Source organism: Pseudopipra pipra, chromosome 3, assembly GCF_036250125.1.
Source record: "Pseudopipra pipra isolate bDixPip1 chromosome 3, bDixPip1.hap1, whole genome shotgun sequence".
NCBI classification, from domain to species: Eukaryota; Metazoa; Chordata; class Aves; order Passeriformes; family Pipridae; genus Pseudopipra; species Pseudopipra pipra.
Window position 1 is genome coordinate 76,160,613 of NC_087551.1, and position 26,663 is coordinate 76,187,275.

General features: G+C 37.7%; 1 protein-coding gene across 3 annotated transcripts in view; it reads left to right on the plus strand.

Annotated features, from left to right (window-relative positions):
* The window catches only part of MMS22L (MMS22 like, DNA repair protein), a 103,347-nt gene that overhangs the window by 19,197 nt on the left and 57,487 nt on the right, over positions 1-26,663 (plus strand). For 2 of the 3 annotated variants that reach the window (XM_064649916.1, XM_064649914.1), the window contains exons 10-14: positions 869-1,048; positions 8,501-8,563; positions 15,221-15,340; positions 15,759-15,979; positions 18,397-18,906. In XM_064649916.1, the coding sequence (XP_064505986.1) occupies positions 869-1,048; positions 8,501-8,563; positions 15,221-15,340; positions 15,759-15,979; positions 18,397-18,906 (1,094 nt within the window). The remainder of the gene's footprint in view (positions 1-868; positions 1,049-8,500; positions 8,564-15,220; positions 15,341-15,758; positions 15,980-18,396; positions 18,907-26,663) is intronic. The other variant, XM_064649915.1, reaches the window with a different exon arrangement.

Here is a 26,663-nt window from a genome sequence, read left to right on the forward strand (position 1 = left end):
GTTTCTCTGAATGAATATTAAGAAGTGTTAAAATCCTTTGAAAGTTTTCTAAAATAATCTTTATAAGAACCAAAGTGACCATCTGCACAATGAGTATGGTTCACTTAGTACAGAATGAAGTACTTCACTGTAGAGTGTTCGTACTGATAGCTATTTACTTGTTATTGACTACAGATGTAAAGGTGGGCAGCACAAGTGAAAACTTTCTTGCTGTTAAGCATTTGCACTGGCAAGCATAAGTTAGGATTAGGACCCAGCTAAGGTGGGTGAAATACAGGTGCAAAGTCCCAGAGAGCTTCTCTAAAACTAGGGAAGATAGGCACAGGCTGTAAAAAGAAGTGATATTGTGATATAGACAGGAGTCTGAGCCAAAAAGAGTTAATCAGTTTGTCATTGCTGGAACAGACTGTAACAAAACAGTTTGCTGTCTTTCAGACTGATTCTCTACCATCTAATATATTCCTGTTGGTTAGGTTAGTCTGGCACTAGAAGGTTTTGGAAAATATGTTCCAAAAAGTCCACATTAAAGAGCTCTAATACCTATCTCTCTTGTGAGTGTTGGTGCACTGTCCTGTCTGCACATCATCGATCCATCAGCTTGTAATTTTGCCTGTGAAGTATTGCACCGCGTTCTTCCTCATGACCCATCCTTGTCCTTTCACATTGCTTTCCAGTGACATTTGAGAGAAGACTTTCTAAAGTACCTCTGGGTTTTCTGTGCTAATACTGACCACTACTTTTTCTTATTTTCTTTAAATGACTTGTTCTCTGTAAAAGCAAATTAATCAGTAGGACAGTATTTTAGAGAAAATTGTTAACACAGGCTTTTATTGAACAGAGTTCAAATTAACTTTTGTATTTTCTACAGTGTTTCTGGAGCTTGGTGAACAAAACTCTAAAGAATATCTTTGAAAGGCCAAGTAGTTCAGAAGGGATGTCCGGTTTTGAAGCAATTCAATGTAAAGACCCATTGAGTTTTAGCTGGTGGATTGTTAGTCATCTGGCATCACTCTATCAGTTTGACCGTAATGGAAATGTAGATGAAAAGGTGGGTATACTTTTTTCGAAATACCAAAGAGTTATTATAATTGATTTTGATCTCTTTGGTTATTTTTATTGATAGAAAACAAATACTGTTGTAATACGGGAATATTCGTACTCCTTAAAAGAAATCCTTTAAGGTTGGTGGTGTTAAGATGTGGTTTGTACAAGTCAGTAAACATTCTAGGAGCCTCTGACATATTTACATTATATACCAGATATTCAGTAGATTACTGTATTAAGGAAACTTGAATATCCCAACTACTTAGTGGCACATACACTTAATGATGTAGCATATGTTTTAAAACTGTCTGCCTGCAGCATAAATGCTTGACTGGGTTTGTTATTTTAGGAACTGAACACATTAGTTTGTGCTGCATGAAGTATAAATCTCAAACATTGACTGTGTAATTATTAATGTCCCTTTTTTTCTTTAGAGCGATAGCCCTGCTCTGGATAAATTTCAGTCTGTCTAATTGCATGCCCTTTTCATCACAGCAATGGCACAATAAGATGCTGTCACGTGAAATGGGGAGATTTCCTTGACCCTGAGTGTTTGATTTGTCTGTTGGTGCTCCCAGGAAAGCCGAGACCCTTGTGCCTGACCTGTGTGTCAGCATCCTGTTATGGGGTGCCTTCACCAAACAGTCCTACTGGATTGGAGAGCAATTCCCCTGACTTATTCAGGGAAATACACCAACAGGTCTTCCCACTTTATGACCCCTCAGCAGATCTTCCACTTTATTCAAGTGTGTTACCCACTGCCAGCAGCTGCCAACACCCATGAGGGACTCACAGTAACAGTTTATGGAAAAACACTCTTATTAATAGAAAATTGTGACAGGTTAAGATTCAAAGATTGCCAATGATAGTATCTGACTGCAAAAAACATATTCAAAGCAATACACAGACAAACTCTAGTCCCAATAAAAGTATTCAGTGTGCACAGAGTGGCTCTTACCCCATAGGCATCCCTGTGGTGGGAGAAGACGGGTTCAACCTGTTGACTGATCCTAGCAGTTATGATGGAGCCTTCCCTAACTTTTTCTCCATTCTCAACTTACTTCTATACTATTTCTTTATGTTTATGTGGAGCTTAAGTGACTTTAGTCATAAATACCTTTGTTACTTCTTTGTGTAAGGTTCCCTGCTTCACTTTAGATACAGTCAAAAAATACAGAGTGCATGCCCAGTAGGGGGTAGTCATACCTTGGAGACAGGTGACTTTGGGATGGAGGTGTGCACTAGTATTACAGTTAGGCTTTAATGAACCAAGTTCATCTGAGGAGAGAGATTTTGCCACAGTTGTTGGCTCAGCAGCAGGACATCTCCTACCTCCCTTGGTTGACAGGTGCTGTGCCGTTTGTCAGTTGCAAAGTACCATGTAGTTCCCCTCCCTGGAAGGATTTCCACAGAGCCTGGTTGTGATGTCTTCACTTCATCCTCCGTTCCACCCCTCTTAGCAGGTGCTTATTGTTGTATGGGGAATCACTGTGGAGCTGCCAACTGCATTTCATCTAAGGACTAGCAGCTGTATTTTACCCTGTAATTTCCGTACCATTATAACTTCTCAGTTTCCTCTAATTTTATCCCCAGTCGTCTTTCCATAGATGCATATATATTTGTGTATACAGCTTAGTTTTTATGTTGGTGTGCTACCAATAGACACTGTCTAATAATTGTTGAATTTAAGCTTCAGTTTAGGAAATTCTGGCAATAAGTTGCAAGAAAGCCTACAGGCTAGAGCAGGCTAATCCCTGATTAATCAGTTCTTGTGTGTGGGCCTCATTGTGAGAGATTTGACATTACCATGCATTCTATAAGGGGCCTAGATGAGACCTGCACATCCTATTCCTACACCTGCAAGATGTATGCATACTTGGTACTGATGCATCAAATTCCTTCATGAACCTCACTGCAGTTTTCTACAGTTCAGAGGTCATGTAAACCCTGACCCCTCTTTCAGCCTCTTACTCTGAGATTCATCCTGCCTAGTTTTAAATTTCTAATAATTAATTGGGAAGGAAATAGGCACTTACTGAGGCAATTAATCCATTTTTAGAGGTATGAAAGTTGCCAATTTTTCTTTATTGACTACAGAGGAAGCTTATTAGAAGGCAGATAGCTGAAGACTCAGAAAATGAGGAGTTTTGGGGTGGTTTTGACATGGTGTGTTTTCTGGTTTTTTGGTTTCTTTCCTCACTGATCATGTATTTTGCTTAGGGAGAATCCAGTCATGCCGTCTTCTGTCATCTGTCCTTCTGTTCTTTTATCTTCTGCCTTATTGTCGTTGTGCTTGTTTCTCTTGGTGGTGGTGGGTTTTTTTTGTTTGTGTGATGGATTTTTTAACATTTCAGCTGCATTGCTTATATTTCCTAATTTGCCAAGCATAAGCTCTGTATGGCTTCTTCCACAAACGGGGCCCAATTGACCTTTCTTGTGAACCGTCTTTTATTATTTGTAATTTATTAGTGTGTATTAAAATGGGAAAGGTCTTATCCTCTTTCTCTTAAAATCTGTACCATGATTTCCATTCCTGACTTAGGATGTGTTTGTGAACAGCAGATGTGTAAAAAGGGAAGAGTGATCACATAGGTTGAGTGATTTGTTTTGATAACTTAAAATCCCCTCCTTTGTCTTTAGGTCTTCAAAAGCATTAGTATATAGAGAAGTAAAGAAAAATGTTGAATTTCTGTTAGTGCTTACAATCCTGAGTAAAATGAGTTTCTACTAAAAGTAAGAGTTACTTGTTACTTTTAATCTGCAAATTTGTAAATAACAAAAAAAATATAGGGGAGGTGTGGTACTTGAGTGCTTGAATACTTAGTTGGAAAAACTCATGACCATTTCTGGTCACTGGAGAACTTGATGCCTCTGGGATCCTTATGCTTCTGCTGCTTCCCAGTTGACAGGTTCTTTAGGATCATATGGCAAAATGTAGCAACTTCTTACAAATTCATACAGTGTAAAGTTGCAGACCAGGTCTGATTCTTACACTGAAGGTTGTCTCAAGCCCTGCTTTTGCCTTGCTACTGTGTGGATGGGAGAGAACCACAGTCCACAGTGTGCTTCAGAGGAGCACTGGAAGATAGCTTTTCTACACTCCCTGCTTATTAAGAAACTTAGATGGAGAGAAAAGGTTATTCCCAGGCTGAATACAGAAATCAGTGTGAAACAGGCGCTTATATTGGGTTTTTTTATATTTAATGCCTTAATCCAAATGCAGTGATACTGTTTACTTTGATCATTGGATTTTTTTTTCCTGTATCTCATACTGATAGATTATATATTTAGCCTTGTGAGAGATTTTTTTTTTTTCTCCAGGCACTGTATTATTTACATAAACCAAAAAAGAATGGAAAAAAGGATTCCTGTTGTTCTTATTTTAAAGTAGGAATCTGAGACACAGTGTCAGGAAGTGACTTGCACAAGATGCAATAATATTTTTTTCCTTAGAGCCCACCTTGGAGAAGAGAATTTCCAAGTTTTGATTTGTAAATCATGACACCATCCTGTGCGCACTCCCTTGATGTTTCTGGCTTTGCATTTCTGAGTGTGACTGCGAGTTTGTCCAAGGATTTCTCTTGTACAAAAAAAAATCTCTCTGTAACATCAGTGCATTTTCACTCAGTAATGTAATCTGTCATAGATAGTTGATGGTAACCATTTACTTAGGTCCTGTCCCCCTCCCTGAATTGCAACGTCAACTATTCTTCGAACATTTTAAGGTAAAATAGTGATATAAATTTGTGAAGTCAATGGAATTACATCAGTGCTCAATGTAGTCCTGTTTTGTTGGTTAAACACCTGATGCAATAGCTTCGTGACACATGCTTTCTTTTAATTAACTGTGATCAGAGGTGGGAGGGTGATGTGTCATAATGATGGTTATTCGTATGCTCTGTAGCAAAAATTGCCTCTAAGGCTATGTCATCTGTGGAAGATTTTCAATTTTTTAATGTGGGCTGCATGGCCTTGAGGTTGTTATAAAAGCTTTTAAAATTCTAAGTAGGTTTCAGACTTGCTTCTTTTTATTTTTTCCCCTTTAGCTCATATAACGCAATTTCAAATATGCAATGATTCATATATATTGAATGTATATTTCACACACATGAAACTACTTCCTTCTACTAGAAAATTTTGGCCAGGTTTCTTAGAGACTCTGTTCTGAGGGATGTACAGTACGTGTCTCTTTCCGTATCTCCCCATTCAGGTCCCACTTCACTCTTCTGAAAAGCATTTAAAACCCAAATGGGACCTGATGAGAAAAATTGCTACTTCTGAACATTGCAGGGGTCAATTTCAATATCCTGTGGGCTAGGGTAATATAGGCAGAGTTACTTGGGGCTAAGAATTCTTGCCTTTGAATAGAATAATCTGAAATGACTAAATGGCAAGATAAGCAAACATGGAACTTCCAGCTGAGAAGCCTAATATGGCTTTTCCAGGTAGTCAGCTTAGTTAATGCTTTCAAAAGTTTCTTCCTGCATACCCTGGGGGTCTCAGCTCAAGTTTTTGGTTTTAGCAGCACTTTCATGGATCCTAAGGTCTCCAGGTTGTGTTGACTTTTAGGACTCTCTGGGGTTGGAGGGAGAAAGTTTTAAACCACCAGGTTTGGAGTAGGAGATGTAGATTCTACTTATTTTTTGACAAGAATGGATTGTAAACAGTTGTCGTGCCATATTGCTAGTGCAGTTGGGAATACTGTTAGGATGTAAATTTTTTGGGATTTGAATGAAACAAGTCTGTTAAAATATAGAGACAATTGTGGGTAAAAAAGATTGCAGCAGGTGGTTGCTGGTGTTCTTTCCTGAGTTTGGGCTGAACCTGGGTGCACTCTTGTAATCGATTCCAGTTGGTGTCAGGAGTTTGCCCAGATTACTCCTGGATCTTGTCAAGTGATCTGCGTACTGCAGATGAGCTGGAACTTTGGCAATAAACACCTGTTGTATAACACATGTGTCCTTGGACTATGATACTGCTAAAAACATTCTGAGCAGGTCAATCTAGACATTCAGCGGTCTCATAGACATTTAGCATAACTAATATCTACTCATTACTGATAAAACTAGTCAACTGCTAAAAGGCCAGATTTACTTGGAGGCTGCAGTAGGACCATGCCAGTGTGTAGGTAGTCACATAACACTGGGCTCTAAAATGCAGCAGTCAAAGGTCTGATGTAAATACTAGCCAGAACTGTCTGGGAATCCTGGATTATATTCACTATTGAAGTGCCGCCTTTACTCCTTGGCTGTTTGTTAATGTAATGGCCTCTCCTGACAGGATGCTAGCTCTGGTGCAAAGCCTTGAAATCAATAACAGCTTAAGTCCTGCTCACTGCCTGTATTGGGTCTCACTGAGCTGGAGTTCATTTCCCCATACTAGCCCTCACAGGGCTGGGCTTGGCATTGATAGCTAGAAGGGTGTTGATAACACACCGGTGTTTTGGCTACTGCTGAGCACAGCATCAGCACTGTAACATTCCTTCCTCAGTTGAGGGCAAGATCATGGGAGGAGACCCAAGTAGGTCAGCTGACCCAAACTGACCAAGGGGATATTCCAGACCATGTGACGTCAGCTCAGACATAAAAGCTAAGTGAAGGAGCAGGAAGGCAGGCATTCATTGTCTCCAATGACTGGCTGCTGAGGAACTGTCACACACGCTGAAGCCCTGCTTCTCGGGAGTGGCCAACCATCGCTGCTCATGGGAAGCAGAGAATAAACCTGGTTATCTTTCGGTTCACTTTTGCACATGCAAGCTTGTGCTTTGCTTCTGCTTTACTAAACTACCTTATCCCAACCTGTGGGTTGTTTTCCACCTTACTCTCTCTCCTGTCTGGCTGGGGAGTGATAGACTGGCTGGATGGACACCTGGCATCCAGCCAAGGTCAACCCACCACACTGCCCTAGGCATGATGTGCCCTCTGCTGTTCTGGCACAATTATTTATGACCTATTACCTAGGTCAGACCCTCCTCCCTTTCAGTCTTTCTTTCTCTTCTAAAGCTCTGAGTCGATTCACTGCTCTGGTTCACACTGCATCCCACAAAGAGAAGTACCAGAAAAACTGAGCCAAGTACATTCTACAGTTGTGAGGGCAGAAAGAGCAACTGGCAGGATGAGGAAGAAGCAGTGGGAGCTTCTTAATTGATATGGCTCAAGTTGCTGAATCGTGAAATCACAGCTTTAGTGTAACTTTCTGTAGATCTGTCTTTTCATTTGTATTTGTTTCATGAACAGTCTACGGACTAAGGCTTTCTACCATTACCTGTTTTTCAGAATCTTCTTTTTCTTTTCAAGCAAAAATGCAAAGCCACCAAGGAGTCAAACTGTGTTACACAAGTATTAGTGCATCTTTTTTAAAAGTTCATCTTTAAAATCATCTTGGTACTCTCTGAAGTTCTGCCTGGAACTGTCACCAAGTCACAGCATTAATTAGTCTAGTCAGACAAGGATGGAGCACGATGGTGTTGATGCTGGAAAGTAGTTATATTTCAATTATCAAAGCATAAAATACTCTTTCTTGTAAGTTCTATACTGGCATTTAAGGGACAGCTATCTGAAGAATAATCTACAAGGCTTAATACTTATGATAGTGCAGGGAACAAGTAAGGCAGGATAATGATGAAAGTACTATGTTCACACATCTACTTATCTACACAGGCTATATACATAGCTGAATCTAAGATATGATTGTTGGACCTCCTGAAGTTATAAGTATGTTGGCCTGGTTGCTTTATTTTTTTTTCCTTTCCTCCCCCTCCTTCCCTCTGAGAAAATGGCCTTAGTTGCAAAGCCTTCTACCCTTTTCTTTCCCACTTCGCATAAATAGATGTGGGGGTTTTTTTTCTCTTTTTAATATACTTTGCCATGCAAATCTTTTTACTTCACTGGCATGGCCTGTTTGATTCAAATGGATAATCATCTGTCTTTGCAAGCTCAAGAATATGAATTATAGACCATATTTGAACTACCCTTACTGAATTGGCCAAATCAATCATTCATGTTTGTCCTGGAAAAAATGAGTTAGAAGTGTTTTTTATATTGGAAAAAAAAACCAAGCAAATGTGAGGTTGTACTTTTTCTTCCTTCTTTTCCCTTGTATCTTCCTTTTTACAGAACGTTAAAGGAAGAAATTGTAAGACCTATTGCTTGGACTAATAAAAAATGCCTGAATGTTTTGCTTCTCTATTAAAGGTGAAGGTTGGGATTGCAGATGAGTCACTTAAAGTGGTTCAAATTGCATACTCTTTATTTTTGGCTCTTTATTTAGTTTTTGAGGGCTAATTTTTAGGACAGATATCAATTACATTCATATAACAAAAAAGCTGTTTTCAGTGATGACTACAATATGCTGCCATGAAACTAAATATTTCTGGAAATATTTTGCCTTCTTATTTTCACATTATTACATAATGTTTCCTTTCAGGGATGCAAATGCTCTTTCAATTGTTTTTCAGAAACAGAAGGAATCCAATTGGAAATTTGTGGAAGAACTCCTGAAAAAATCCACTGATGCTCAAGTAAGTGTGTAAAGGAAGGAATAATGGACAAGGAAAGTGTCAGGGATGGTTTCAGGAAAAGACAGGGCATGAAACAAAGTCCAACTAACAAGTGCATTTTTGGAATTTAGTGTTTTTATCACTGGTAAATGAACATCCTTGACATAGCTGAACTATGACAGTATACAGTCCCCTCCTTGTTAGCAGTTACACTTGCTTTAAAGTGGTTGTGCTTGATGCTAAATTGTCAGATAACAAAAAAAGATAATTAGCCTGGAAGGATAGGTATATGGCTACTCAGACAAGATGTATTCAGAATAAGAACTGGAATCTTAGAAAAGGTAAACCTGATACTGAATGTAAGGATATCAAGTTGAGGAGACATGATGAAGGAGATAGTCAGTTGCATTGAAAATTCAGCTATATCCTCATCACAGCAGGAAGGTGACTTGCCTTGCTGAGCAATTTGTCTTACAGGCTTGAATCAAACTCTTACTGATAAGGTTCTAGTTTCTGAGCACTCATTTCATACCTTATCATTTTTCTTTCTGCACAACTGTTAATGCAATGCTTCATGGCCCAGAGGTCAAAATTGACCTCCTTTTAAAATTCTTTTAAATATGCTGTTCATCATGTTTTAAAATATGTTACGTTATAGTTCTGTAAATTTGTTGTAAAGTTGCATGGTACAAATCGCAAATGTTGTATCGGCAACACCTATAAAATAATTTCTTTATTTGTGTATGTTTAAGACAAGAATAAACATGTTTATTTTTTTTATTTGGTCTCATGAAATTAAGAAAAATCCCACAAAGTTCTGATATTGAAAGCAAAAGAGGAATCAGTTCTTTTGGTTTTTTAAATTATTTTTACTGCCTTTCTTGTGCAGTAGCAGCAACTGTAGTTGAAGCTGGAATACGGAACAATACTTGTTTCAACTACATTTTTTACAAGAAAATATTGGTGGTTGTTGGGATAGTTGAAATGATTGCATGATTTTTCAGCTTTTTAATACTCTATACTTTTACACCTGGTTATGTCTTCTTTTAGCTTAAAAGATTAACTCTTTCTGAATGATTATACAGTACATAACTGAAAATACAAACTGTGCACATACATTAAAACCACAGTAATGACATTACTTATTGGATGCTTACCATTCTATGAGAGAAACTGGAGAGATTTAAATTAGATAAGATGCATAAAAACTGAGTAGCTTATTAGCCACCTTCCTCTGTTGCATCCTCTGCACATCAGCAACCTGAGAAACAGTAAGAGGACATTTGTAGTTAAGGTTTTTTCTTCAAAATATTCCTCTTTGCTTGTGAATGTTTATTATTTTGAATAAAGATTACTTTGAAGTTGAATATACCTGGAATACACAGTTTTTGATGCTTCTGTTAAACAATTATTGAACTGTAGACAGTTTAGAAAGGCAGCTAGGTGACCAAGTTCAAAAGCAAACATCTGTTTTAATTTCCAAAGGCAACTACTGTAGGAATTAAACCTTTATTTGCCAAGGACATGATTGTAACTATTACCAGCCATTGAAGGAGCCATCTAGTTTATTTCCTTTTTTTATTTGTTCATTATCTTTTTCTTGCATTATGGAATTAGCTGCCTGTGGGAAGTGCTCCTTGGGGCACATTAGTTCCTATATGTGCATGCACAAGTGAATGTAACACTTTATGAAGAAATGCATTCTGCTCCCTATCCCTGCACAGCAGCCTTCTTGACAGTGTCAAGGAAGGAGATTTTCTTTTGCCAGCATACATGTCCGTCTCCTCTGTTGACCTGTCAGCTTCAAGTAGCCACTCCTAGAGTTTATCTTATCCTTTTGCACCTCTTGAGTATTTTTGAGTCCAGAAAACGTAGGAATGAGAAGCACAATGAGATATCAAGAAGTCAGTAATGAAATGGAATATGGAGAAGCAGAAAAAAGCAAAAGGGAGAATAGTGCTCTTTGAATGAACAGCAGGACAAAATCGATGATACTGCTTATTAACAGATGGCTTGAGTTTGTTCTTTAATCCTATCTGAGCCATCCTTTTCAGCATATACCCTCTGTTATCTATACTACAGATACACAGCAATAGCTGTGCAATATAAATTAGAAGAAATAATAGTGCTGAATCACTCATTTGCTAGAGAGAGCAGGAATTGGTGGTTAGCAACTTCATATGGGAGCTTAAAAATTAATCATGTTTAGTACTATGTCCATCAACTTCATAATCCACTGTGCTTGTTGCTCCCTATCTTCAAAAGCTTGTAGACTATACATATTCAGAAAAAGAATGGGAATTTACAAAGAAGGAGGGGAAACAAAGATGACATCAACTATGCATAGTTTTGTGTGTTCCAAAGTATCTGAAAAAGGTACTGAACATATATTTTTAATGTAAGTTGATAATCTCCTACCAGTTAACTATTCTCTTCACGTGAGCTTCAAATTCTGTGTTGTGAAAAGATAATTTAATAGGCACTGTTGCAGCCATTGAGGGTAAGGGAGCATCATGAAAGTAGAGAAAAGAATGGTCACCTCTGATGATGAATCAGCAGAAGCTGGAGTTGCCTTTAACATCCTTAGGGCGACTAAGTGTTGGGACACAAAAATGACTAACCAGTGTTAAACCTGCAGCGTTTTGGTAGTTTCAGTAATCCTATTGTGTTTAGTGGTCACATGCAGACAGGAGAGAGCCTGAGCCACCTTCATCCAGAATATGCTGGATTTTGGGTGTGATAAAGACCTCCTGAAGAAGGTGTGCATGTACAGGTGAAGGTGGTAGAGGGGTGCTGCAATGCCCTGTCACCAGATAGAAACTCCTTTATAAGGTTACACTCAGCCTGCTGCTGAGCAAGGAGAAGATGTGAAGGTGCTGTTCAGGTTAGAGGATCAATAGGGATGGGAAATAAAAATACTTTATTTGTGAGAAGATATGAGGAATCATGGGTATGTGGGCAAGTGTAGTGTGCTGCTTCCTTGGATATATCCTTTCATCTTCAAATGGTTGACCAAAAGGTGAATTCTTCAGCCAGAAATTACTCTCTTTTTTAATTCTTAATGGATAAGAGTTGAAAACAATTGCTCTTGTGAAAAATCTCCCATCTGTATCACAAAAAATGGGCATTTTTGGGGAGACTAGTTATATGAAGTGTTTCCTCCTGTTGTAATTTGGAATTCTCTTACTTGACTATAAAAATAGTAAAGCTGGTTTACAATTATATTTGTACTACAAAATGAAAATTGTTGAATGTTTGCGTAGCTGTTTTTGTCTATGAGGCAACATCAAACTGACTAAATTTGTGGAATGTCAGTATAAGATGAATTTGTGTTTATGAAGTTTATTGTGAGAATCAAAAGCTTTTTAGTTCTTAAGCACTAATAGCAGTCTCTATTAGACTTCTCATTTTAGAATATAAGTGCTTCTCGTTGTTTCATTGCTGCCTCAATTTTGTTATATCTCTACTGTATTTTTGTTTAATTCTACTTTAAAAAAGATATAGAAGTATTTGTTGGATTTCTAGAAAACCAATTTTGTTACTACAGTAGGAGGTCATAAGAGAAAAATGTTGTGTTTCAATAGTACTATCATTTTGATAGAATCTGGTGTTTCTCCCTTCTGTGATAAATTAAAAGCTGAGTACCTCAAGAGTTCTGATAGTATTTCCAGCAGTGCAAGAGACCATTTTAAGCAAAAGAGCAATGAGAGAATCCATTAATCCCAGGGATATTTGAAGTCTGGAGAACTTTTTCATATTAAATTTGAGATAAAGCCTTCATTACAATCTTGGTTTTAGAAACTGTTCTAAAACTATCGTTGGACAGATAAATAATGATTCAAATTGAAGCTGCTCACAATGTCATGTTTATTGTTGAATTAATTCAACTGAAACAGTCATTGTTTGTTGAATTAGATTCTAAACATAATCCTAGACACAACATAATAGCTTTAAGACTAAAGGGAGTGTGTTTTGGTGTCTGTGGGGGGGTTACATCTTTTGTAACTGGGTAGATCCCTCTAGAGAAATAGATATGCTCAGCTGCAGTTTTTTGTTTTATATCAAGGCTCCTACTTTTATTAATTAAAAAATACCAGCTGTTCTGTCCCTTCTTTTTTTGGTGCAAGATTGTGATTTTTGGGAAGTCTACTGATTTAATAGTTAGTTATGTCATATCTGAAAAAATACTTGAGTATCTTTTCATTTGTAGGCATTTTTATTGTATTTGAATTATTATTCTGTATATTTTTAATGAGTCTCTACTGGAGAGTCACTTTTCTATTTCAGTGGGTTTTATATGTTATACATAGTGTCTTGAATATATAATTTTCTATGACAACTGAGAATGCCTTTTGAATTTGCAGGTTGTTTTAGAAATGTACCACTTTAGAAGCCATATGTGCCTGAGAAGAGAAGGCAGGCATGGTTAGAAGTTATTGTAGGTGATTGTATAATTGTTTACAGAATTTTGATAAAGTGTAGCAAATGATGTTTTCCACATGAATGTGTAGCCAGGTAGAGACAGTGAGTGAGATTCGTATGTGTGGCATTTATTCCTATGAAAACAGGAATAAAAGCAGCTCTAAAACATAGTAAGCCATAAGAAGTAGTATTGTGGGTAAGACCAGAAGTCACAGAATCATAGGATGGTTTGGTTTGGAAGGGACCTTAAAGATCATCTAGTTCCAGCCCCTTCCATTAGACCAGGTTGCTCAAAGACCCATCCAACCTGGTCTTGAACACTTCCATGGATAGGGCATCCACAGCTTTTCTGAGCAACTGTTTCCAGTGTCTCACCACCCTCACAGTAAAGAATTTTTTCTTACTATCTAATCTAACTCTACCCTCTTCCAGTTTAAAGCCATTCCCCCTTGTCCTATCACAACAAGCCCTTGTAAAAAGTCCCACTCTTCCACTAACAGGTATTTATCGAATGACTTTTTCAAACAAGAACAAAAATAACCAAGCAACCCCCTAAAAAGAACCAACACAGCAAAACCCAATACAACCTAATGTCATCTTTTTCCATCACCTGGCATTAGTGATTTATTTAAGAATTTTCTGAGTTGGATGAGCTTGGGATATAACTGAGGACCTAGCACTGTAATTGAAACTGAAGGAGATAACTCCCCAATATTTATCTGAGGCATAGTTGTTTTCATTCCCCTTCCTAGGGCTATGATTTTGAGTAATAAATTAATCCTGTATATTTTTTTAATATTTCTTACTCCTTTTATTCTTCCTTAGCTTATTTTATGCTGTTACAAATTCCAGGCCTGTATAATATCTAGATTTATTTGAAAGCTAGAAGTAGGTCAGAGTTTCTCTTGTCACAGAACAAGTTGCTACTATGCCAGAGATGTTAGACTTATATGTGTAAAAGTCTACCCTTAACTACACATAAGTTGTCCACTAAACCACTTTTATAGTCAATGGAGACAGTAAAGCCCTTACAGGACTACTAAAGTAGATGTCTAAAATAAACTGGATTAAACACATGATTTCAGTTGGAGTATGAAGCTCCTAGTATCCTACCTCTGATGCAAGTCCAGTTTTGTTGTCGTCAAAAGCTGAATGAGAAGAATACCACTCTCAATATCCCAGAATTACAAGCTGAGTGCTTCACTGTCTTTAAATTGTTTGGTACTTCCTGTTTTCTTTCCTAGAAACCTTCTTCCTTTCAAATGCAAAATTTGGAACACAAAAAATGTTGTGTGGGAAGTCTTTTGTACTTTTTGTTTCCCCAGTGTTCAGAGGCTTATTTTGCCCTTGACTTAGAATTGTCTGGAATATTAGCAACATAGCCATATTGCAGAGATTTGAGAAGGAACATGATTCAGAAACAAAAGATTTTCCTCTTTGGAATATTATAAAGAGAAATATGAGTTCTTAGACGGTTGCACCTTCCCTCTGTGTCCGTGGTGAATGAGCTTTCCTTGGGACATACGTGACAGAAGGGTTTAAGTGTTCAGCTGACTCATGCATTCAGTATGGCTACTGCCCCATTTACTGTTTTGTGAGGTTCTGTACCATGCAGTCATGTTTCAAGTTAGGCTCACAATGTTGAGCTGGCTGTTACCCTAATGTGTCTACAGATCTGGAGAAAAGGAGGCTCAGGGGAGACCTCATCACTCTTTACAACTGTCTGAAAGGAGGTTGCAGCCAGGTGGGGGTCAGCCTCTTCTCCCAGGCAACTAGTGACAGGACAAGAGGACACAGTCTTAAGCTGCACTAGAGGAGGTTCAGGCTGGACATCAGAAGGAATTTCTTCGTAGAAAGGGTTGTTTGACATTGGAATGGACTGCTCAGGGAGGTGGTGGAATCGCCATCCGTGGAGGTGTTAAAGAAACAACTGGATGTGGCACTTAGTGCTGTGGTTTAGTTGACCTGGTGATGGTCAGTCAAAGGTTGGACTGTATGATCTGAGAGATCTTTTTCAACCTAAATGAGTCTGTGATTCTGTGACACAGTATTACATTGGCTGGATTACAGGATACAATTGTCAGCTTTTATCTTCTAGTTTGTTGCTTGTATTAGCAGATGCATTTACTCAACAGTATATAATTAAAAATAATTTTTGTATTAGGAAATTACTTTGAATAGTCTGTTAGTATTGGGTTTATGTGTAGATAAGGTAATGCTCCCCTCCTAAAATTAATTTCTTACTTCCTTTTCAAGACTGGTGTGTTAGAGGAACACTTAAGAATGCATCTTCAGTGCTGTTTGACTTTGTGTAGTTTCTGGGATTTGAACCTATCTGTTGTCACCATACTCTGGGATTATTACAGCAAGAATCTGGTAAGTAGATGAATATATGAAAATACAGAATTGCATTTGGGCAGTCCTTGAATTTTACTCATTAATTTTGATTTTCCTGTAGCCAAGCTTGATTGCAAATACTTCTGTAAAACTACCTAGTCAATGGCAGTATCCCTAAACTTGCTATTTATTTAATGAAATCATGTTTAAATTTATGCTTTGATCCATTACGTTATGTGTCAATAGAATAAGTTATAATTTTAGTCTTACTTTTCATCAGGACTACTGATTTTAAGATCTTGTAAAAACACTTTGTACATAGTTACAATAAATTTTTATTTTCTAGTTGTGGTAGGAATATATCCTTTTGTTTGTGTGAAGGATTGCATCTTATTGCATTTGGAATATTAGCATTTACTGTTATTTATAATCTTTCTGTTTTCATTTATTCTTTTAGAACAGTGGCTTTACTGTTCCTTGGCTTGGTCTGAAGGATCTGGCAAATGTTAGTAAGACTTCTTTGTCAATGCTTGAGTTGGTGAAATGTTGCTGCTGCGAACAGCAGATCCCTTCTCTGTACAAGTCCCGCAACAGTTACTTCATTTTTCTCTGCATTTTGGCACGGATGATTAAAGAAGAAAACAGTGGCATGCATCCTTGGAAACAAATTAAAGGACGGTATGGCTACTATTTAGTTTCTCTCCTGTTGTAAGAAGTGTAGTGAATCAGTGGCCCTTCCAGCCACATGCAAGACGGGCGGATACTGTGCCCATGAGAAAGTAAGGTGGATGAGGGATCCAAGGTTGCCAACTGTTGCCAGCTGAGGCTGTAACAGGGTCCAGGAGCTGGGTCCAAGAATCACCTTGGCTTGTGATGATTTACTTCATCTTGCTGGCCAGGCATTGGGTACACTGGCAACCTGTGCAGTGGTACAACCCAGTTGCCAGACAGGTAATGTAATAAAAGCACAGAAATTGTGTTTGAATTGCATATAAGCCATGTGTTGTCCAAGAACATGCAGACTAACACTTGGTAGGCCTGCAATTTCATTTATATTTAGTTTCTTTTTAATGACTTCCAAAATTTCTCACAATATTTTTTGTGAGGGTTTTAATTTTTCACTTAATTTTGAAACATACTAATTAAGAAGTACAGTCAGTCATTATATTAAAAAAACCATAAAATATATATGCTTTAAATCAAACTCTTGATATTTTATATGCTTACTGAATGAATCCGTGAGACTTTTATTATAGTAATGAGATTGTAGTAATTATTACAAGGGCTACCTTTTAAATTTTTTTCATTAGATATAGAAGACTTAGAATTAGTTTTGGTTTACAGTTTTGATTTTTTTTAAAAAGATCTTATTAAGTATTAATAAAATTAATTAAAATTTTAGTAAATATTAGTAAGATATTCGTGTACACAAGTCATAAATACATAAGAAACTGCCCATGTGTACAGCACACCTCACCAAGTTATGTGGTGCTTTTTCCAAGAAAGCAGGGTTGTCTTGGCTATCAGAAAAGTATACCTGTCAAAAATATAATGTCTATGTACACTTCACAAGTTGTTATAGTCAGTAAAGTTTGGGTTTTAAAATCACTACAACTTCATAGAAACAAATATGTTGTTGGATTTAGTATCAGTGTCTTGCTTTATTTTGTGATTTTAATTACCCTGCTCTGTTCTTACTGAAAGCAAATTATACTTACCTTTTTGTGCTATTATAGCTTGTTGCTTTCCCTAATTTAAGAGTGGGAATAGTAATACACAACACTCAGTGCATCGGTCTGCTCAACCAGTATTCGTAATTTCTACCTTGAAAAAATCAATTACACAAGTAGCAAAATTTAACAGCCTACAGCCATGATTTTGGGATGAACTCTGTTTTCAGCGGCTAACCAAGCATTAATTGATGCATGAAAAATGTAAATGCCTGTCAGCAGTAATTTACTACTAAACAACATTAATTGGATTTGCTGTAATTTTGGTGGCTAGATTTGATAACTTCAGCACCATTTCCAACTATTTTTCCAGGTGACAGAGTAGGAAACCAGCATTTATGGATGTTTAACTACTGTATGTGGAACTTACTTTAAATTAAAGGCAAAGGATATACCCAAGGTTTTAAACCTACAAATCAAAAAGTTAAGCAAGCCATTTTCATCTTACTCCTCTGTTGTAGGAATGGTGACATTTATTTAAAAGTCCAGATCCAAGCAAAGGTCACAGAAAAGATGTCATTGTAAAAGCTTTCCGGTTTTGTCAACCACTTTAAAGTTGCAAAGTAGCAGTGCTTGTCACCATCAGCTACTTATGACTTGAGCTCTGTCCCATAAGCAGTACAGGTAAAGTTTACCATCTTCCTGCTGGAGAGAAGTTTCTCTTCCAAACGCCTCAGTTTCCCTGTTTTCTTCCAAACTTGGAGTCTACAGTTCCTTTCATAGTTATGCAATACAGGTTGATACAGACTTTGGAGAAACACTGTGGAGAAAAGGATTTTCTTTTAGAAATCTTCCTCTCCCTTTTACTGCAGTGATGGTTTGGTAGGTGAGACTTTGATCACAGCAACTGTAGCAGTATGCCATAACAGAAATCAGTAGCTGATTTCCACATGGAAATAAGGGAGTTTCTAGGGAAGAGGTTGTGATACAGGAATGATTTGCTGTTGCAAAGAGCTGTCATTTGGCAGCTTCCTTTCCTAGCAGCCCTCATGGGCTAGACTTGATTGATATGAAGGCATGGTATGGAGGACACCCATCACAAGTAGAAAAGGTTTAGATGTTTACATTGTGCTTAACTGTGTACTAGAGGTTGGATAGGGAAGAAGGGTTAGGCTGCACCTCGTATTGGAAACACTTAACATGTAGCTTAAAATAGGAGCAGAACATGAAGAAGCGCATTTGTTCCAGTAGCCAAAACAATAGGAGAGAGAAAAAAAGGGTATTTAAGATGTAAATGTTATTGGAAGAGGATAACTGTAAACTAAAAGCATGAAAATACAATTTTAATCTCTCAAGCAGATAGAAAAGTTAAGAAACTTACTCTTTCCTGTTTGTTTATTTGTTTGTTTGCTTTTTTTAATGTAGAATTTATTCCAAGTTCCATCGGAAAAGAATGCAGGAGCTGACAGAAGTGGGGCTGCACAACTTTTTTAGCTTATTCCTCATGCTAGCAATTGTTGTGGAGACAGAAGATATAGTGAGTCGAGTGTTGGATCTTTTGGATTTCCTGGCTCCATCCTCCATCACCGTGTCTCAGAGAACTCTCATCTGGAGAGGTCATTTTGCTTTCCTTTTGATTTATGTTGAGAAGAACATGGACGTTAGCGCCCTAGCTGAGAAAATCTCAAGTGCTTTCCGTGAGAAGGCAAAGGAGTTTTTAGTAAACAAAAATGACTACACGCAGAGACACAATCTCTGGACTCTACTTTCGACCTACGTTGATGGTGTCCAGGAAGTGTTTGAGACTAGCTGCTACTTGAGCCTTTCTGAGGAAAAGTTGCTAAATGATGGCTTTACAATGCTGCTGCCTGCTTGTCGAGGAGCTGAGCTGAGTATGGTCCTGAATTTTCTTCAGGTTGTACTAGCCAGACTTCGGTAAGTTATTTAGTTAAATTGTGCATATAGACTGGCATGTTGTTTTTGTTTTTAGGGTTAAAGTGTAGTTCGTATTAATTTTTTTAATGAAATAGAGCAAAAGGAAAGAGAAATCTCTGGAGGGATGTAAATGATATGTTAAATTTCAAAATCCACCAATACTTCAGTGCATTTTGAAACTCAGAAATGTTTCCTTACTGTTTCAGGAGATTAGGTTTGACATCCCGAGATTTTATTATAAATTAGTGGCTCTTTAGAAAGTCATCCAGTTGCTACTATTTCAGACAATATCATCTTTCCTTTGGGACAGGGAACTTCAAAATTATTTTCTGTACTAATTACTTAAGTTGGGGGAGTTGTTTTTTTGGTTTTGTTTCTTGACTGAATGTATTCTGTTTTTCAGACTCGTCATTCTGTTTTTTCTCTTTCACCAAGGTTGCATTCAAATACCACAGTTATGGAGATTTAAATACTTGTCTGGGGTTCAATAAGAAAGAAGGAAATCATATTTTACCACTTCAAGCAGTTTTGCTTTGATGTACTAGTTCATTTTTCAACACCCACAGTGCCCTTCAATAAGCATATTTTTTGTCTACTGATGCCTTTGAGAAGCAGTCCTCCAGTTTGAAGCCCAAACTGCCTTTTTTTTATAAGATATTAAGAGGCAGCTATTGATCTGCCATTACTTGAAATGTGCAAGACTGAAATATGTGTAAAGAGCTGTGGAAGAGTACATAATAGGAATACTGAGGCCCATATGCAAGATCTCTCTTTAACTAGGTCCTTTGTTATTGTCTAGTAGTTTGACTGCAGCTGTCAATAGCTTATAGATCCAAAGACAACTGTTTTTCAGGCAGTCTTTTGAAAAAAGATGAAGCACAGAACTAAGTTTAGTTGATTTATTATTTATTATTTCAGTTCAACTGAATGTATTTCCTGGAATAAATTGGAGACTTCAAAAATACTTTGACATTTTCTCCATTAGCTAATGCACAGCATTTGTTTTGTTGTTTTTAAAGATGAAATAGGGAGAAATTTGAGACTAGTGAAGAAGTTGCCTATTTTGTAACTTGGCATTATTTCAAAAGCTTTCCAAGATTGGGGGTTATGTGGCCCTCTTGTAGAACGGAGAGGAGGGCATAGAAGTTCATTCCAGACTTCTCAGCTCACCACAAACAAGGTACAGGACAGTATTCGTACCTTTTCTTAAAAAAACCAGTTCTGCTGAAATATTTTAATTATCAACATGCTTAAACAATGATTGCTTTTAACAGTTCTTTATTGCAGCTTCTGTATTTGTACATTTGGTTACTGTTACCAGCCTATTTATCCCATCTACAGAGAAACTGAATTCCTTAACATTTAGCTCAACTCTGCACTGGTGCAACTTCACCTTGAATATTGTGTGCAGTTTTGGACACTACAATATAAGAAAGATATTAAGCTATTGGAGGGTGTCCAAAGAAGAGCAACGAAAATGAAGGGCCTTGAGGGGAAGCCATATGAGGAGTATGTGAGGTCACTTGGTCTGTTCAGCCTGGAGAAAAGGAGACGGATGGGAGACCTCATTGCAGTCACAACTTTCTTCTGAGGGGAACAGGAGGGGCAGGCACTGATCTCTTCTCTGTGGTGACCAGTGACAGGACCTGAGGGAATGGCCTGAAGTTATGTCAAGAAAGGTTTAGGTTGGATATTAGAAAAAGGTTCTTCACCCAGAGTGGTTGGGCACTGAAATAGGTTCTCCAGGGAAGTGGTCACAGCACCAAGCCTGTCTGAGTTCAGGAAGTGATTGGACAATACTCTTGGGCATGTGGTATGACTCTTGGGAATGGTCCTGTGCAGAGCCAGGAGTTGAACTTGAGGATCCTTGTGGCTTCTTTCTAACTTAGCATATTCTGTGATAAAACACTTTGATCTTCAGGTTGTATTGAACACAAAAATATTACTGATTCTCTCTCCCACTTGGACAGACTCACTGAAAATAGTCCTCTGTTGCCATGCAAGTAAAACAACACTAAAATCACTTTCTTGGTTCAAAAGGTGTGGATGACTTTGTGCTAACCATATATTCAACTATTGTTGGCTTGACCAGACTGATTAGGCCTGGTCTGTCTGCAGACTCAAAAAAGGATTAAATGGTTCAGTGCCTGTTTTTAAAATCCAGGCTGATATAAGCTACTAGGCCTTTCATAACTGTAATTTCTCTGTACACCACAGTCTAATAATTTTATAATTGTATGACAGAGAATTTACAGGTAGGAAGGAAGTGAGATTACTGATTAAAGAGAGAAGCAGCTCCCTCTAGGCTGTTAGGAAATAATAACTTCATGTGCCACTTTCTGCTAACCCCAGATGATGGCTCACAGGAGCATTCTTTATTGCTGATTAAGTAGCATTATGAAAATACTGACTTGGTTACATTAACTAAATGCCTCAGTATTTAAAGCTTAAAATAGCAAATAGTTTTAGCAATCCCCTTTAACATATCTTGTTGGATTGCTGGAATCTCACTCCAGGTTTCCCAGTTGCTTTTCTTTGAGGATACTGTAAAAATTCCAGTCTTTCATTTTCAGATTGAGGTGTAGCCAAAAGCTCTTCTTTAATTATAGCTATTCATGCTGCTATAGTTAAGGGTCTGTCAGCATTTCCATTATAAACCTTTATTTTCAAGGGTTCGTAACACAGCAGCGAAAACTTGCTCTGGGCTAAAACTTGGCATACAAGGGTTTGAAAGTGCGCTTGTTTTCTTTCTTTTTTTTAAAAGGCATCTGAAAAGAAACCCCCACCTTCACTGTTGTTACATTACTGTGCTTTAAAATAACCCTTTCCAGATTTTTCTTGTATTTTACTTGTCTGCTAGAAAAGTGCTAGTAGCTTTTGACTGTTGTATTTACCTATGCTTAGACTGTTTAAAATAAGCTTTCTTAATCCACTTTTTTTATTGATTGTTACTATTATGATTATTTTGGTGTTTATATATTTAAATAGAACTATGACTTGGCTGGAGAATTCGTTTTTATCAGTTTTTGATACATGGTGACTGGATAAGTGGAATCAAGATGCTACTTGCTGGCACTTGCAAGTATTTGATCTTCATAGTGAGATTCAGTATGAAGTGTAAGGTTGTATTTTAATACAGTCTCCTTTTTAAAAACATGTAAAATAAACCATAAACAATCAAGAAACTCCCAAAAATAAAAATGTGAAGTGCTTGCTTCCTATGTTTGCTTGAAGGATTCAGCTTCTAGCTCAGACATAAGTTTTTTCTTTTATTTTTTTTCACGTGTTTAAGCAGTGTTTTAGAATCCTGCCTTTTTTTTTTTTTTTTTTTTTTTACTGAAAGGTGAATGCAGGATGTTTGCCCATGTGTGCTTTCATTTGTTCCAGATCTCTAGCGCTAACTGTCATCTGAGCGTCTGATGGCAGAAAAAGAAACCCTAGGTTAATAAAAATATGTAATTAAATGGATTTGACAGAACTTGCTGTAAAAATGGACACAAGATCGGAGAAATCTGCTGTAGGTTCTGACACTTCAATGTGTTAGTCTTAAAAGAAGCGTTTGAAATACACTAAAATGTCTTTTATTGCAATCGGGTATTGCTCTGACATGAGCATTCTCTTATTTTCATCATCCTGGCATTTAGGTTTTGTGGTGTGTTAGCACAAAGTTACAGGACTATAAAATGTGAGTACATGCCCAGGTGTAAAATCACTGCTGTGCTCCAAACATCTTTGCCTAGTTTCAGGGAGACCTACTACTAATTCTCATAGCAGAAATGAGAAGTACCACAAATCTAATACTGTAATAAGCAGTAATTTTATTTTGAAAACAATTCTTATATATTTATGCCTATTTTTTGCCAATTTTTAAAAATATTGCTGTGTTAATTTCATAAGCTCTTACAGGAATACTGACTAGGTAAACCTGTCTCTAGTTAAAAGTTGCATTAATAATTGGGCCATGGATAACAACAGAACTGAATGTTTCCATCTGTAGAGTGTGTTTAGCCTTGAGGTTGTAAGAGAAATCACGATAGGAATGCATTATCCAGTATATCTTTGCTATGGAAATGTATAGTCATTTGTAATTTTTTTTTGCGTTGTACTTGCCATCAAAACAGCCTGTGGGAAGCTTTTTCGAGACCAACAGAGGCCTCTCTCCCCCTCTCTGTTACCGTGTAAGTCAGCAGATAAGCTCAGGAGGAGAATAGAAAGGTCCTCCCTCCTTTTTTTCTTGCCCCTCAGGGGTTTTAGTGTTAGTCTTTGCAAAATCTCTTTTCTGATGTTGAGCTTCTGAAAACTATATTCAGAAGAGTTTGGAAGAGCATAAGTCTTCTCTTACCCATCCCATCCTGTGAAGATATTTAAAGCTACCAGCTGTGATGTTCTGATAAGCACAGAAGGCAATTCTGTGACTAAGCCACTGAACTGAGAGTCAGATGATGTTAGTTTGGCTCTAAGATCTCCCAGGCTTAATGAATGACCATTAGAAAGTCATTAAAAGTTGCTATGAATTTTGTTTACCTGTGTGAAAAACATGAAATAAATCCTTCCTTTTTTGCTTCACAACATACATCTTATGCTTGGGAAGCAAGCGTGCCTTGCTGTGCTAACTTGACCTATGGCTTAAAGTATTTTTAGTGGGGGGTTTTTTGAAATTCAGGTATTCCAGTAATAAAGCTGATGTTTGAACGACTGCAGTAAACATCTAGTCTCTAAATGCTTTAATGCATGGGAAGCAATCACTGCTGTAGAATATAGCAGCATTTTGAGAGGTTTCTTTTGTCTAAATCCTTAAAAATATAATCTGTTACTGTCTTCTGAGGGAATACTGTGTGTGTTCTTAGCTACAGTTGTTGCCTTAAGGTGTGGCTCTTATAATTAAAACTGAATTTTCTGCCTACTTTATGTGGGATTTGAGATTTTTTTTTCCCAGGTTTTTATTGAGGTTCTTAAATAACATTTTACACCTTTGTCCCTTTTATTCTGATATTCAAAGATGACTAGATAAAACTGATGTGTGTTTGGATTGTTTCCTTTGAGAATATTACTGTGCTAAGGAGTGAAATGAGATAGAGTGTGCACTGCAGCCATGTACCTGATACTTTGCTTATAGAAAGTTCCTGTGCATATATAGCATTGGTCCAGGTTTGCAAGAATATGCACTTCCACTTTTCACTGTCCATTTCCTTGAATGTGTAGGTAGCCACATTAAAGCTGAATGATTGATTAAAATCACTTTTATATTGATGTTTAAGATGTAATAGACAGCCTCTGAAGGAGGAGCTGGGGACAGGGCTGGAAAGGCATATCCTATGAGGAGCGTCTGAGGACTTTGAATTTGTCTGGTTTGGAGAAAAGGAGGCTGAGGGATGACCTCATTGCTCTCTACAGCTTACTGAAGAGGGGAAATGGAGAAGGAGGTGCTAGACTCATTTCCCTGGGCTCCAGTAATAGGACACGTGAGAGTAGTTCAAAGCTGAACCAAGGAAGGTTTAGACTGGACATTAGGAAGCATTTCTTCACTGCTTGGGTGGTCAGGCACTGGAACAAGCTTCCTAAAGATGTGGTCAATGCCCTAAGCCTGTCAATGTTTAAGAGGCAATTGGACAATGCCCTTAATAATTTGCTTCAGCTTTTGATCAGCTCTGATTTGCTTAGATAGTTGGACTAGATGATTGTTATAGACCCATTCCAGCTGCAATATTCTATTCTACTCTGTTCTATTCTAGAATCACTTTAAGAACAGACTGAAACAACAAAAGCTGTCAAAAAAGCTTCTAATTGTTGATGCCCAAAAAAGTCTGTCTTGGTAGACACCCAAAGCTAAAGAAACTGAAGTCTAGTATTCAACCATCAATCATGAAGATACACAGTTCTGTCCCCTGTGGTACAGATGGAAACACTTTTCTGTGTTTCATCCATTGTACCCATTTTATGTACCAAAAAATAATCCACATAAGCTTTCTGTAGCCTACCTGACAGCAGTACAAGACTTACTGTTGTGAAAGAGTAAATCCATGAAAAAAAGAGTGAAATCATATCCAGGTGTACTGAGAACCTGCTGCTTGGGACCCTGCAGTTGTTTAGAGAAATATGTGCTCCTTGAAGGACATAAAGTACAGATTTGTTTTCTGATGGAAGTGTCTTACTTCTGAAACTATTTTCCCCAAATTAACTCTCCTCTCAGTTTTGCTTCTGTTCTTCACATGAGGTGAGAGAATGGCTTTTCATATGGAGTATTTTATTTTTTTTTTTGTGGATGTTAAACAAAAGAAATATTTTTGCCAATAAAACCATTATATGCAAGTAGCCTTCTAATCTCTTAATTTTGATTGTTTCTTCGTTACCTTACAAGATATATATTTCTTCTCTCTTTAGGATATCTCTTGTCAGATTTAAGGCTTATTTAAAATGAACAGAAAGCTGAAGCAATTTTCTTTATTCCATTTCAGTCTCCTAAGGCCTATTTCCCCCTGGTGAGCTCATAGCAACAGGGGGGTTTAAGGGAATTCAGCTTTCTGCAAATTAATGTCTCACATCATGAAAATTCAGGACCTTTTTTTTTCTATGTCTTGAAAAAGTAATACAGTGAGTGCGAGTATTATTTCTTGCCAGCGGGTGGAAGATGAATGATTTTGTCACAGTTTTACTGCTTGATGAGCAGTGTCCTGAGGGTCAGGCTTAAGTCTGTGTCACTATGCTGCTCATTACTCTTGAGCTAAATAAGGGCTGATTGGATCTAAATTGCCTAGCACATGGGCCACAGATGAGCTCAGTGAGTAGGGGATGACCTGCTATTCAGGCTGGGAGTAACCCCGGTGTGCAAATGCTGCATTAGAACACCGTGGGAGAATGAGAGGCTACCGACCGCTGCCAGCAAAAGAAATCGAAATGTAAAAACTCTTTGATGCTGCAGTGTTAGAATTTGAAATGTAGGAAGTGACAGGTTGATGGTACTTATCAGCTTTGGCTGGATTAGAGAACAGTGTCATCTTGCTTATATAATGACAGAAGAATAAAGCCAGCTCCCAACTACTTGGTGGTGTGGAGCTGCTGCTGTCAGAGTCAATGCTGCCTCCTACTGACAGTCTGTGCAGAAGGATGGAGAAAGCGAATGGTGAGCTGGCTCCAGACAGCTACTCAGCTTCTCTGGGACCAGAGTGCAGTCTGTGCCCCTGCCCACCTGTGCCCATATGTTTCTGGTCCCTTAGCAGAGAATTGGAAACCTGACTGATAAAATAGCAAGTGTACATTCTAGGACAAGAGCAAGCCACTGTCTTGGCTATGTCAAGAATGGTTGGACGAGTCAATTATGTGCACTGAACTAAACATATCTGTCTCTGCTTCACCCAAAATATTTCTCCTTGTACTCGTCTCTATTGCTAGCCCCTGTGAAAGGAGTTAGTCTCAGGAGAAGAGAATTAATTTGTACCTATGTGTTTTAAAGAAAGTTGACCTTTAAAGAGAAGAAAAAAAATGTGAACCAACTCCAAGGAGAATCCTTGTGCTAACTGAACACGTGAATATACTTGTCTTAATGGAGGAAAATGAAAAGCAAGCAAAGCACCTGCAGGTGCTGGACACAACACAGACTGTAGTACTCTGTGAAGTTCTGAAAGATTCAGTTCAGTAGAACAAGCTTTCGGGTTTTGTTTCCACCCACCATTACTCATTTTTTTGAAAACTAATAGCTACAGTGATGAATAGCCACTTGCTTAATTTTTTCCAAATTTGTTTCTGCTTCTGTTACTGAC